Source organism: Danio rerio, chromosome 2, assembly GCF_052040795.2.
Source record: "Danio rerio strain M-AB ecotype USA chromosome 2, GRCz13ab, whole genome shotgun sequence".
Taxonomy (NCBI): domain Eukaryota; kingdom Metazoa; phylum Chordata; class Actinopteri; order Cypriniformes; family Danionidae; genus Danio; species Danio rerio.
This window is the reverse complement of record NC_141022.1, coordinates 2,251,105-2,266,790: the sequence shown is the minus strand read 5'-3', so window position 1 is coordinate 2,266,790 and position 15,686 is coordinate 2,251,105. Positions and strand designations below refer to the sequence as shown.

At 34.2% G+C, this 15,686-nt stretch overlaps 2 protein-coding genes across 8 annotated transcripts in view; both read right to left on the bottom strand.

Moving 5' to 3' along the window:
- adgrl2b.1 (adhesion G protein-coupled receptor L2b, tandem duplicate 1) overlaps positions 1–15,686 on the bottom strand; it is a 235,089-nt gene that overhangs the window by 199,820 nt on the left and 19,583 nt on the right.
- On the bottom strand, positions 6,455–15,315 carry LOC147846178 (uncharacterized). The gene is made up of 10 exons (XM_087240322.1): positions 14,843–15,315; positions 13,490–13,576; positions 13,253–13,393; positions 11,260–11,393; positions 11,028–11,164; positions 10,850–10,943; positions 10,283–10,636; positions 10,007–10,181; positions 9,797–9,924; positions 6,455–9,721 (listed from the first exon to the last, which is right to left on the bottom strand). Exons 2-10 carry the CDS (start codon positions 13,569–13,571, stop codon positions 9,407–9,409), a joined length of 1,560 nt encoding a protein of 519 aa, XP_087096448.1. The 5' UTR covers positions 13,572–13,576; positions 14,843–15,315; the 3' UTR covers positions 6,455–9,406.

Below are 15,686 nucleotides of genomic sequence, written 5' to 3'. Positions count from 1 at the left end.
ATATATATATATATATATATATATATATATATATATATATATTAGGGGTGTCACGATTTCGATTTTTAATGGAAATCGATCGAAATTTATGCTCAATTTCGATTATCGAATCAAAAAATAGAATGGTCGATGCTGCCACGCCCCCATGTCACGTCAGCTTGGCTTGCCAAGCGGGAAAAAACAGGCTTGTTGAAGTGCTTGTTAAACTGCAGAAGCAGGAGACCCGTCGACAGAGCCTAAACCCTCTCCTCTTTCAATGAAGTCGCCGGTGTGGAAGCATTTTGGATTTCCAGTGAGTTATGTTGACAACGTTCGTGTTGTCGACAAAAAAAACACAGTTTTGCAAGCTCTGCTATGTACGTATTACGTACGGTTCGTCCGATAGACAACACCATCATCGCGATCCTCCGCCCGCCCCCGTTGCAAATCTGCTCGCGAAAAGTACACACTCAGGCCCTGTTTACACTGTCTTTGTTTTTAAATGGCATTTTACCACGACAACGATTTGACATCCACAGTGGCGTGTAGCATTTCTGAGCAGCCCTCCTTCCTCTCTACCTCTGAAAATGCACATCACGTGACCACACAGACACAGACGCACACACAGCCATGCGCTCGAGACAGCAGGTCCAGGCAGTCAGAGGACTGCTTCAATCTTTCACTCACTTGTACTTAGTCATTTTAGCGAACACCTCAGATACTGTTGGCTGGTTCCTGTTGGTTGTGCGTCTTTTTTACCGACGCCATTATAACGACACAGATCACTGCCTATTCACGAGTCCCGCAGAAAAAGTGATTGACAGGTGGTAATTATGTGTGTATCTTGCCTTTATTCATTTACTGTATGATTTGTTTATGGGTAAAACAAAGACCATGCAGGTCAGGTAGTTTAAACGGTAGGCTACAAATAATTAATTGGTCATTAATTAAATTATTCATAATCGAAAATCGAATCGAATCGTGCCTTTAGAATCGAAAATGTAATCGAATCGAGGATTTGGAGGATCGTGACACCCTTAATATATATATATATATATATATATATATATATATATATATATATATATATATATTTATATTTATATATATATATATATATATATATATATATATATATATTTATATTTATATATACACTGTATATTTATTCATGTGCAGTAATTAAAGAAGAAAAAAATAAACGCATTCAAATAAAATAGTTTTATTATTATATAAAAAAAATTATAAGGCCAATAATTCAGACTTCAATTAGTGTTTCCAATAAGCCTGAGTTGGTATGGCCTAAATCCTTCACAAAAAGACACAATAATAACCACAACAACCAACAATTGTAATAATCTTCTTGAGCCCAAATAAGAAGTCGTCTGCAATCACGCATCCATTACTTTTCCGATTCCAATTCAATTTCGAGTGTGTTAACTGTTACAAGCACAAGTAAACACGCGCATTAAACTAATCAGTTTTGGTGTAGCGCAACACACAACTCCATCCACCATTTTTATGACTTCCACCATTAGATTCGAGCATTTTTAAGAGCTCATGATTTCCATAATTAAAACCCGCGAGCAATCAGCAATCAACACTGCTGTCTATAGAAAAAAACACAGTCAATTCTCCTTCACAAGCAAATCAGAGCCAATCAAGAGGGAGGGAATAAATTAAACAGCACTGGCTTTCTGCATCTGCTCTTTAGATTCATGTATATAAGAAGGAAACACTGCAAAACTTTGATTTTTGCATTAATTTAGATGTTTGAAAAAGCATGGCTGCCAAGTTTGAGCGGTTTTTAAAGGCACAATGAAGCAAAAAAAAAATATGAAGGCAACTTTTCTTTTTTATACAGAGAAGGACAATTAGTAGTATTTTATATGGAGCCAGATCAATCTTAAAAATAATACATTTACACAAATCCAATATGTCAATTTAAAACACGATTCAAAAACACACAAATCCAATTCGTGTATTCAATACGTAATTAAAAAATTACACAAATCCAATTTGTAAGTTTAAAACATGATTCGTTAATACACAAATCCAATTCATAAATTCAAAACAAGATTTAAAAGAACACAAATCTAATTCGTAAGTTCAAAACACAATTCAAAAGTACACAAATCCAATTCATAAATTCAAACACGATTCAAAAGTACACAAATCCAATTCGTAAGTTCAAAACATGATTTGTAAACGTACAAATCCAATTCGTAAGTTCAAAACATGATTCAAAAGTACACAAATCCAATTTGTAAGTTCAAAACATGATTTATAAACATACAAATCTAATTCGTAAGTTCAAAACACGATTCAAAAGTACAAAAATCTGATTCGTAAATTCAAACCAAGATTCATAAATACACAAATTCAATACATAAGTTCAAAACATGATTCTTAAATACACAAATCCAATTCGTAAGTTCAAAACACGATTTGTAAACATACAAATCCAATTCGTAAATTCAAAACACGATTCATAAATACACAAATCCAATTCGTAAGTTCAAAACACTATTTAAAAGTACAAAAATCTGATTCGTAAATTCAAACCACGATTCATAAATGCACAAATTCAATACATAAGTTCAAAACATGATTCTTAAATATACAAATCCAATTCGTAAGTTCAAAACACGATTTGTAAACATACAAATCCAATTCGTAAGTTCAAAACACGATTCAAAAGTACACAAATCCAATTCGTAAATTCAAAACACGATTCATAAATACACAAATCCAATTCGTAAGTTCAAAACACGATTCAAAAGTACAAAAATCCAATTCGTAAATTCAAACCACGATTCATAAATACACAAATCCAATACATAAGTTTAAAACATGATTCGTAAATACACAAATCCAATTCGTAAATTTAAAACACAATTCTTAAATCCACAAATCCAATTATTAAATAAACAAATCAAATTCTTAAATATACAAATCCAATTTGTAAGTTCAAAACACGATTCGTAAATACACAAATCCAATTCGTAAATTCACAGCACAATTCATAAATACACAAATCCTATTAGTAAATTCATAAATACACAAATTCAATTCGTAAATTCAAAACATGATTCGTTAATACACAAATCCAATTTTTAAGTTCAAAACACGATTCTTAAAAACATCCAACTCATAAATTTAAAACATGATTCAAAAATACAGAAATACAACACGCAAGTTCAAAACATGATTAATACACAAATCCAATTCGTCAATCCAAAACACGACTCATTAATACACAAAAACAATTCAGAAATTCAAAACACGATACAAAAGTACACAAATCCACTTCGTAAATTCAAAACTCGGTTCAAAAATACACAAACCCAATTCGTAAATTCAAAACACGATTTGTAAACCCACAAATCCAATTTGTAAATTTAAACACGCTTTTTAAATGCACAAATCTCCTCAATTTATTGTTACAGCTGTTGTTATTTTTATTATTATCATTATTATTAGTATTATTACCAGCATGAGTATATTATAGTTATCAAATTACAGTAATAATCTATCATACATATCTTTAATATTATTCTTCCATGTGGAATTGTATAATTCATAATTAGCATTGATATAGTGTTTTCTTTTTTATTTATTCAGTTTTTATTATTATTATTCTTTTTTTTTTTTTGGGCTTATTCTTGTTGCTTTGTTTGCTGAACTTTATTTTTCTTCTCTCTTATTGTTTCTTTTTTCTTCTACTCCTCCCCTTCCTTTTCTGTTTTTATTTTTTATTCTATTTTATTTATTTATTTTTATTATAAGTATTTTATTAATTTTTGTTTATTATCATTAGTTTATTTTCTCTTTTCCTCTATCTCCCCTTCAAACTCACTACTTACTACTATTATTATTTGTTATTATTATTATTATTTATTATTATTATTACTTGTCCTCTCCCTGATTTTCCCATCCTCCCCTCTCCTCGACACCTTTGTCATAAATGGTATTACTTTTATTTTTTGAAATCATTATTATTATTATTATTACTGTTCTGACTTGTCCTGTTATCTTTCCATTATCATTATTACAAGTATTTATACCATTATCATTATTAAGGTTGCAGTTGTTGTAGTAGTAGTAGTAGTAGTAGTTGTAGTTGAAGTAGTAGACAGTGTAATAGTATCGATTGTTATTGAGTAATTGTTACGGAGATTTTTGAAGTAGTAGTTCATGTAAGTAGTAGCAGAAGTAGTAATGGTGTGGTAGTTACAGTAGTAGTAGTAGTCGTTGTTGGTGTAGTAATATCAGTAGTAGATGTTGTTGATGTAGATGTAGTAGAAGTGATTGTAGTAGTAGTAGTAGTAGTGGTAATAGTAGTAGTAGTAGTAGTAGTAGTAGTAGTAGTAGTAGACGTTGTATTAGTTGTAGCAAACGCTATAGTAGTATCAGTAGTGGTAGTCGTTGTAGTAGTATCAGTATTAGTAGACATTGTAGTAGTAGTAGTCGTGGTTGTGGCTGTAGTAGAAGCAGTAGTAGTTGTAATATAAGTAACTTTTTGTAGTAGTAGTTTGTGTAGCACTTGTGATTTATTATTATTGTTGTCAGTTATTACTGTTGTCCTTTCTTTCTTTTTACTCTAATTTTTACTATCATACATTAATAAGCATTGTTGTTACTCCCTACCTCTGACTGGTTTCTTTCTATATGTTTTATCTATATCTGTGACACTTGCTTCATTTATTGACTGTTATTGTTCCTTATGTATGTACTCTGACCTGTCCACCAAGTTACCTTTACATGCATACACACACTCACACACACACACTCACGCACATACCAGTACATGACTATATTGTTGTTGTTTTTGTTTTGTTTTTGTTTCGTTGCTTTGTATTTGTTATTTGTTGACGTTTTCTTGTATTTGTATGATTTTTGCATATTCTAATAAAAAAAAAAAAAAAAAAAAAAAAAAATTAAATGCACAAATCTAATTCGTAAATTTAAAACAATTCTTAAATACACAAATCCAATTGGTAGGTTCAAAACCTGATTTAAAAATACACTAATTCATTCGTAAATTCAAAACACGTTTTGTAAATACATATGATTTATCAAGCAGCATGGCATCATCAATAAATAAAGAAATAATCCACAACCATAAAAGTTTCTTGATAAACAAGTATTAAACTAAAAACATACAAATAACAATAATACCGTTAAAAGGTCATATAAGCTCATTTGCTCTTACTAAATAATAATTAATTGCCTGCCTTTGTTATTATTGAATAATATGAAAGATAAAGAGCTTTTGAAAGAAGATAAATAAATTGCAATCACAAAATCGGTCAAAAATAGCGCAATTAAATACATTTTCTAAAATCGAGCACTCCAGCGCTATCTACAACACAATAAACTCAATATCCCCTGCCAATATCTGCACGTGCATCCTCTCAGCTCTCCAAAAAAAAAAAATAAATAACACAATTAATTAGAAATCCCCACAGAGGGATGGATGGATGGGTATATATAACGTCTAGCCTGTGGTGTGTTTGTATGCTAATGCAGCCGTTTGTTGCTGAGACGCCTCACAGGTCAATGCTAATCTCTGATAGATGGATCTGCAAGACCTTTCCTCATCCATCAACCTCCATCTGCATCTCCAACTGGATGTGCATCTGCAGCACAGAAGCGTTTAATGCAGAAAGCACAGCGGGCTGGAGACTCCATTACTCAAAGCTGACAACTCCAGCAGAGACACATCCTTAAAAAGAGGACAATCAGACCTGTCCCGCTCACCAAAATGCTTCTTGATTTAAGAATGTTTAGATGTTTGGTCTGGAAACAAGACTGTTTATGCCTTCACAGCAAAAAAATGAGTGTACATTTAACTCAATTTGAGTTTAATTTAACACTCCTTGGGTGTACATATGACTCCCTCCATTTTGGAGTTAAAATAACACTTTCTAAAGTGTAAAATTTGTACACTACACTAAGTGTTTATTTTAACACCATAAGAGTTCATTCTAACATCAAACCGGAGTGGTTGTTACCCTCCAAAGTGTTAATATATAAAATTTGTACATTACTCAGTGTTCATTTTAACACCGTAAGAGTTTATTCTTACATCAAACTAGTGTTTGTTACCCTTTAAAGTGTTAATATACTAAATTTGTACATTACTCAGTGTTCATTTTAACACTGTAAGAGTTTATTCTAACATCAAACCGGAGTGGTTGTTACCCTCCTAAGTGTTAATGTATAAAGTTTGTACATTACTCAGTGTTCATTTTAACACCGTAAGAGTTTATTCTAACATCAAACTAGAGTGTTTGCTACCCTTCAAAGTGTTAATATATAAAATGTGTACATTACTCAGTGTTCATTTTAACACTGTAAGAGTTTATTTTTACATCAAACTGGAGTGCGTGGTACCCTTCAAAGTGTCAATATATTACCTTTATTTCCTAATTATCAATTGGTGGGTGTGACAGATAACAGTGATCAAATATGTTGAAAATTGTTTATTGAATGTTCATTAAACTTTAGAAATATTTTCAATACATTCAACTCTGCATTTGAAAATGCAACGACATTTCAATTTTTTTTAACAAACTTTAGAAAATCTGTTTCCACAAGTGCAAGAAAATAGAATTAACACCTGCACAATAAAAAAGACCATTGTTTAAAAACTCCTTGTTTTGCAAGTCATAGAAATATCATATAACTCATTTTGTAGCTCATAGAAATATCATAACGCGTTTTTTGTAACTCATAGAAATATCATATAACTTGTTTTGTAACTCGTAGAAAACTCATAAACCTGAGGTTACCTGAAACAACATATACTTATTTCATAAAGTGCAAACATGAAAGTGCCCATAGAAGCAACTAAGCTCATTTCTGCCACAAAAAAAAGGAACAAGCTAAAAACTCACAATTCTGACTTCAATATAAAATCTGTAAATACATTCAGCTTGTGCTAAACAATCAGAAGTTAGTGCAAGCTAATTAAATATTTTCGTGCACAAAACAATGCACTGGAACAATGTACAAATATGGTTCTTCAAATCCATATGATGCCTGTAAGTCAAATGGTCTGAAAAAAGGAAGATCCTCAACTCTTGACAAACCAAAAGTGTTATTTTCTCTTACATGGTATGCATGAAGATGCTCAACAAATCCAAGTGTTTCAAAGTCTTTAGTTACCAAAAGGTTTTGGTCCTCTATGAGAATAATTTCACATATTTTACTGAAAATTGGTAAGTCCTTCTCCATTTTACTGAACACCAGTAGATCATGACGATATTCCGTTCCTGAATATTTCAGCCATGAAGTTACTGTGATCTCACGGTCCAAAAAATGTGGATACATTTTAAGAATAATGTCACGATATGGCAAATCATCAAGGTCTAGAGTTTTTAAAGGTCCATATTCAACATTTTTAACGGGTAAACTTTCCCAATGATACGCAATTGCATATTGGTGTTTTATAGCAAAAGACTTGGTGAGGTTTTTAAAATTTTTTATGCTGTTTTTAAAAAACTTGTGTTTCGCTTCACAACGCATCGACCATACATGTACTAATGGACCAATTTTGCGTATACAATGTGGATAATGTAGCATAAAATGATGCTTGGGAATCAAAGACTTTTGTGGATATAGCTCTTTAAAAAGACTATGATGTTCTAAAATTAGATGTTTCAGATAGTAGGTCATGCCTTCTGTTATCACAGGAGAAAACACTATGTTGATGATCTGTAACAACAATAGTAATAAACGCCAGTAATTATTTTCCTCTTCAATGAGGTCTCCAAATATCAGAGGAATGTTCCGTATTAAACAGAATGTCTGAATGGCATTTAGACCTATAGAATTAGCTGTCTGCTCTAGATTTAATCTAGTGGGTCGGTTTTTTCTTTCAAGAAAGCCATAATTGAAAGAATAGATTCTGTTACATACGTCTTGTCTTGGTATAATGCCAGAAAGATATTCAAGAAGTAACTTCATTTCATACTGACCAACACCCTCGAGGATGTCGTGCATTATATCAGGGGAGTAGTTGTCACAAATATGAAAGTATTTTAAGTCATTAAATAGACATGTACGCTTAACCCCAAAAGATGAAGTAATGCTAGGGTCAGCTACCAAATCTGCATAGTGCTGTTCTTGTAACGCTTTGTTTCTTAATGTAATATTAGTGTCGTCTTCACTGAATACAGACTGAGATGTTTTTTTGTCTACTAAACAGAACCGACAAAAGTAAAAGGCACTAAAAGATTCCATAAAACCAAGAATTGTGTGCATTCCCAAGTTGTCGCCAGTAACTTGTGCAATAGTGCCAAACAAGGGATCTTTGGAGAAAGGAACTGGAATGCCAGAACTTTCAAGGACTTTTAAATCTTCAACAAGGGGCCGCAAAATTGCATCAAATCCATAGTTCTTAATATCCTGTGCATAGAATAATGACAATAAATGTATGTTCATTAAACTTGAATTCATTTTGGGTGGAAAGTTCCTGAGAATAAAGTAAATTACTCCAATTTTATGAATGCCTTTCTTCGAGCCCAGCGGATTAGCAGATTCAAAATCATCATAGTATAACTGTATCTGAAGTGCATTTTTATGTTTACTGTAAAGTGGGTGGTTTTTAAAATAATCCCCATCACAAAAATCTTTATAGACAGATGTACTCGCACTTGGACTTGACATATGTTTACATATATCCGAATTCCTAAATATAAACTGCAATGTGTTCAAAAGGGGAATGTAAATGAACTTGTCGGTTACAGGAACTTGATCATAAGTCCTCGTCACTCGATTCAATCTACTGTCAAATCGTACACCTAGCTTTATCTCAGTAGGATCGACAACAGCCCATTTGTCTTTGAAATATTTTTTCCATTTGTGTTCTGTGTTTAGATTTGTGAATGGATTATTCATACTACTAAAACAGTCATCTACCTGGGATGCTGTTGCAAAATTCTTTGCTGGAAGTAAATTCATTACTTTACTTTTAATATCAGAATGTATTTCATGGACCAGTTCCTCCATGTCCGATATTACAGAAGTTACAACACTGGTTGCTACTCCACTATTTTGCAATCTAGCAACAATAGATGCACACATTTCTTGAGTGTCAATCACCCTCCTTTTATCACCGAGTGGTGTCTCAGGTTGTTGTTCATTATGATTATTTAAATGTGACGGTTCAGTATCTTCAGTCTGATTTTCAGTCTCTGCTTGGTCTAGAAATTCATGTCTATGAACACTACTCAAGTGTTTTCGAAATCCGGCATAAGTCATGAAGCTATGCTTGCAATTGTTTTGTGCACATTTCAAGTTCAATTTTTTCCCAGGATAATAAGCATGAATGAGTTTTAGATGACGAATGAGGTCATTAATTGTTAAATGTACCGCTTTACAAGCAAAACAGCGGAACATTTTCAGTCAGTCTATAGAGCTAATTCAGAAGTTTGGCTCGTAGGTCCTTTACCCTTGGGGTTTCACGAACTGTGCCACAGCCAATCTTGTAGATTGTTGTCTGAACAAATGTAAACATTGCATTTAAGGAGTGGGGGTATGACACACTAAAAACAAAATACGCTTTAAACAGTTCGTCAAAAGCAGAAAGGGATGACTTTGCCTGACATGGTAGAAGTTTTCCATCCAGAACAATGTAGAACTCATGAATGGCATTCTTTGCAGAGCCAACTGCAAGGAGATGTGGTTGCAGGCCTTCAGTCTTCTCAACATATTCAGTTAGACTGCAACAAGCCTGAAACAGGTGAAAAACAGATTTTCTTACAAACAAGTAACCTACAATACAGCTCACTAATGTTTCCATGCAAACCTTGTGAAACTGCACAACATGATCCATTGCCTCCTTAATGCTGATCTTTGTTGAATTGTTTCTACCACCTGCTGAAGGTGGCAAAAGGAAAGCCAGTAGTAAAAGACAGGACATGTCACTGTCCCATCCTGCAAGCAAGAACAAAGAGAGCATGTAGATTAACAACAAATACAACAATCAAAAACTTACAAATAACAAACCATTTAATACCTTGCCATTCACATTCCAGGTTCTGCCCAGTGCCAGCTGCAAGCAGGCTGTTTAGGTACAAGTTTGAATTAAGCGTTTTCGCCTCTGCGATGATCTTTGGCTTTAAAGTGTCCCATTGTTCTAGTAGTCTGGAAGCGGTTTCAGTTCCAAATTTGATGTCAAAGTCTTGAAGAACCTGTAAAACAATTACAAACATAACAAAAATTCACACCATGCTTTTTGCATATTACCTAATTTTATCTCAACAAAATACTATTATCTGTCTCTTTCTCTTACCAATCCCTTTGTGTCGAGAAATCTTGGAAAAACTGAAAGAGCTGTGCTGGACTTCTCTGCATCATGAATAAGCTGCTGTCTGTGCTTGAATGTTAATTTCATCTTCTCAAAAATCTGGTCCTTGTCAGCACAATGACTCATAAATGATATGGCTTCTTTGCATTGGTCGCCATCGAGCTGCTTTTCCAAATAGTTCCAGTTGGCTCTGTTAGCTGTTGGTCCTCCATTGCCTTCATCATCCGATGCTGCACTTGACCTGGCATTTCTTGTGCTCTGGCTTTTGCTTCGGCGTGAAACTGTTTTCAGACGCCATGATATGTATCCTTGATTGCTCTTGGGGTCATAGAAATGTTCCTTAAATAAAAACAAAATGACTGCTGATAAGATCAAATGCAAACATTTTAAATTTCTGATCATGTCACTACACTAGACTAAAAAAATACTGATGAAGAATACAACAAAATTTATTTAATTCAATTAGGGGAACTAGAAATGTGACATGGTTCCACAAAATCTAAAATGTTTCTATAAGGTACAGTAGAATAATAATAAGTTTTAAATTCTTACATATCCAGTTCTTGAGTATGGATCCTTCAGTGATGGGCAAAGAGTTACAATTCCCAAGGCACAGCGTGTTTTTGTTTCTTTGGAAGGGACACGACTATAAGAACAAGAAAAATAAGTTAAAACACTAAAACAGTTTGATTACAAAAATTGTATCAATGATTTTTAGATTGAAACTTACCCTTCTTTTTCAGTTATGTATGCAACAACGATGTTGACTAACTGTCGCCGGGTTGAATCTGTGAGTTTTCCATGTTCATTATATTCGGCCAAAACGGCAAGTCCACCTGCCTTTTCTTTCAAAATTTCACTGACAAACTACAATAAAAACAAAGTAATAAAATGTCCGCATAATAATGTGAAAAAAAACTGCCAAACACTTGAACTAGTACATCATGAAATTTAAAAATTACCTGCTTAGCCTCAAAAGCTTCATCAAAACGAGGTCTCTTCATGCTTGGCTCAGCACGGTCATCAGTTTCAGGGTGGTTTGGGGTGAGAACTAGTGTGTCTGAGTGGGAGCTACAAGAATCGAGGACTGTGCATTCTGAAAGTAATAATAATAATAATATTAAAAAGCATGTTATATGTACTGCATTCTAGTGATGTGCCAAGCAATTTTAAAATTAGATTTGCCCTAAGCCAAACTTCTTAATGTTTAACATCACAAAACCAAAAGGTATGTCAGAGATTTTCAGCATACAACTTTGCATCACATAAAACATGGAATTGGTCTTTCAAACTTGCAAATATAGTAGGCTATCAGTTGTTTTTGACTCAAGAGAGAGCAAAAACAGTATTTAAGATGCTGCTTGCTCCCTCAGTCACAAGTGCAGCCGCCAGTTCACATACAAAACTGATGAAATAAGGCTTCACAAAGTAGGAAAAACCCAGAAGATTAATTTGAAAAAGATACATTAATTTGATTTTAGTAATAGGATTTACTTTTAAATATTAAATTTAGTAGTACATTTCAGTCATGAATGGTTGAATAACTAAGCATTTACACATTTTTAGATAAAACAATTTCACAATTTAAGCACAAGTTATCTGACATATCGTTTTAATGGAACTGTAGCTTGTCGCCACATATGAGGCCAGTTTAAATAATTATAACAGGGCTCGAAATTGCGACCATTTTGGTCGCATATGCGGCCTAAATTTTATCTATGCAACCTTAAAATATATTTGGGAGGATTTCTGCGAGTGCTTAAAATTGTTGTGTGCGACCAGTTTTTACTGCAAAATGTTCACCACATGCGCGGATTCGGGAGAAATTCACGCAGAATGCATCTCTAAGCTCTTTGTCTGCACTTGAAACGCAGCACACAGAAATGGTTTAAAACAATTGTCATGTCGACCTGCTGCAGTAAACAAAGCCAAGTCCGTAATGCTTGCCCCACCTTCACGCTCTTCTTATTGGCCCACCACTGCTCTAGCACTGAATGCGAATGATTGGTTAATATCAGCTGTCAATCACTCAGTCAGCGCCTTGCCTTCTGGCGTCGGATGAGAGAGCTACTACCGTGAAAAACTGTAAAACGCTGAAGATGAGAATGAAGATAACACTGGCAGATTTTGTTTTAGAAACCATGGCATCTAAAGTTATAAATGGCACATCTTACTAGTGACTATGTGCTGAATGTTAATCCACCATCTACACTTTTCCAAGAGTAGAAGACTTCCATTGGCTTCAAGTCCGCTATGAAAAGTCTGTGGGATGGAGTTTTCAGGTAACTGTTTGCCACATATAGCACGACAGCTTCTGTTTAATCCTTTATATAAATCGCCAGATGCTGTCCGCCATGCAAGGGGCAGCTATATGTCAAATTTAACACCACGTACACCATCGCAAACGGGCTTGCACCGAGTAAACTAACATCGCTACTCCTAAAAAGACCAGTATTGCTATTAACATGACGTATGCATATAATAAGGTACAGTAAGTGTCAAAAGCATCAGTGCAATATCAGACAGCACTTGTGAGAACAGCACAGTTATACCATTAACAGATTCATTCAAGCAGTGCGTGCAGGGCCAGTGATCGCTCTGTGTATGCTTTTGGTCACTCAGTTATGTTATAAAAATGTATTTTCTTGTGATAACTGGATTTCGTTGAGACATTTTCCTTACGCTTGCATATCTTATAATTTTTTTTTTGCTTGTTAGTTTGATTAGTGTTGATTTCAAATGCAATAAATATGTTTGTATAAAACTTGTAACGGTGCTCATAATTGGTGGGTGCGACTAAATTTTGGCTGATGCGCCTAAATTAGAAGCACCGGTGCTACCAAGCAAAAACGTTAATTTCGAGACCTGTTATAAAGTTAGAAAAAAAGGCAAACAGATGTGGTTTATTAAACATTGAATGCATGGGACCAGAAAGCCCTGCATACAGAAACTTGCCTGAATCTTGGTCAATGACTCTCCAAAGTATATCACGCGATCTCTCCTCCAGCACGTCAGTGAAAACATCTTCATCTACCTCCACACCGGTGTCATCTTGCAAAACCAGATCCTTTTGCTCGATGGAAAATTTCTTCTTGACTTGACGTATTAAAAGAAATAACATTAATTGAAAAAAGACATTCCACCTGCAGCAACAGTCAAAACAAAAATGGAGTCAATAATTTAAGAACTTACCTTCTTTTATTAGACTGCTGTAATCAACTTCATCTACCTTAATCAACTTCTTTTTGCCTCCATAAATGACTTTGAAGAGCATTGTAGCTAAAGAAAAAAAAACAAGTTTTCGTTTGATTAGGCTTACAGTGTGATTTAAAAGAACACATATTGATAAACCGGTGTTGTGCCGAAATCTGTGACTTGTTGAAAACTGTCAAGCGGTGATGTAAAGAATGTTTCAAATCCTGGGATTCAGAAAACAGGTTCATGGAAAAATTTTAATGTAGTCGTGATATTTTGTTGTTGTCTGCAGGTAGACTGCTAAAACTAAACATTTAGTTGTGAGATTGAGTTGAAAAAAACAGTTCATTACAAAAGCTAATTACTGAGTGTCACATTTTGTATTAGTAAAATTAATCACCTTTTTAATGACATTCTAATCAATTGACATCCAAATGTATAAAGATATCTGGTCATCGATGTTTTAGAAAACAAATAAATTTGACACAAAATGTCAATTTATTAAACATTATAGTAAGTTTATACAGGGAAAACACTTCTATCTTAATCCTACCTGTATCACATGTAATTTGAACTCAGTAATTGGCATTTGTAATGAACTATAGGATTTTTTCGACTCATGTTTAGTTATAGCAGTCTACCAGCAGACAACAACAAAATATCACGACATTTAAGTTCTTCCATAAACCCGTTTTCTGAATCCCAGAATTTAAAATATCCTTTACAGCACAGCTCGATGCTATTTGCTTGGTTTAGACGTCTGCGCGTTCACAGTCACGTGCATGAGACAAGCACGTTCCCGAGTGAAAATGTTACTGAAGAGCGCGACCTGGTCAAAATTTTCGACGTCACAGATTTCATCACAACGCCAGACATCACTAACTTAACGTTATATGGGTTATTCAGTTGAACGGATCGTTAGAGAAAAGGAAAAAAGCTGTAATTCGCCGTTTAAAACGAAGTGCGACCAAAGTGTAACATTAAAGGACGCGCATTTTCAAAATGCAGCTGCCTCGGAGGCAGTCAACGGCGGGAAACCCCGCAGTGATAGTCACATACTAATTTTTAAAACACATAACGTTAAATATTTCGTCACGAGAGGATTAAAACTGTATTAATCTGAAATCATAGCCATTTAACTTATCTTTTCGATATGTTTAGGGTCCACGTGCGAAATAAGCCAATGGCCTTACAACATGCTCAAATGAATTAACGTTAGCTTCGACGCCGTGCGACACTTCTCACAAACATTTACAAATATTTAAACTATTTGCTAAATGTAATTATAACGTTAGAGTATTTATTATCGTTGTATCAAACACTTCTTTAGAAAAAACGGCTAAAACTTACCACTGAACTCGGAGCCTCCAAGCCAACCTCCGTGTGATCTCCAACTGAAAAGACAGCCGCGGAGCTGAGCATCGTGGGAAATAGTGATGTCCGATTCGCGAACGAATCATTCAATTTACCTGGATCGTCCTAGTGAATCAGTTCACCAAGTCCAACTGAATCGTTTGAAACTGTTCACAGTCTCCATTAATCACTAATCACAAATTACTTCAAAATCCTTGCTTTTTAACCGTGCCTGGCACTTTCTCTGATTAAAAAATAAATAAGATAAATTATTTAATTACTAGAACAGCGTATGAACGTGCTTCACTTCATCGGCTTAAAAAATCCTAAAGAAACAGGTTCTTGTTCAGTGTACTGAATGGTTCTAAAACAGTTGTAACGGTTCTCGAACCTTGTTCTCGAATTAAGAACCGGTTGCAGCTGTTTTGGATTACAAGTACACTGAACCGAGAGCTACGTGAACGAAATGCGGTTTCTTTCGGACCCGTCCGATTTAAGAACCTAAGAGCTAACACTGTGCGCATGCGTGAAGTGCTGTGACTCCTGAAGCGGCCGAACAATTTAAGCTCATGACCGTTGTCTGAACCAAACTAATTCTTTGGACTATTTTGTGCTAATGCTATTATCATCTTATGAAACATTGATTTATTAAAATAAGATTATTTAATGACAATTTAATATTAATAGAATATGCATGTGCATATAGTTCACTGCTTCTGATGAGAATTAATTTATTATATCATATAATTGATTATATCATCAAGACTCGTAAAACATACTGGTTTGATCACTGTTTGTCCTAAAGAACCGGTTCAAGTAAAAAAAAAATGGACTTCCCATC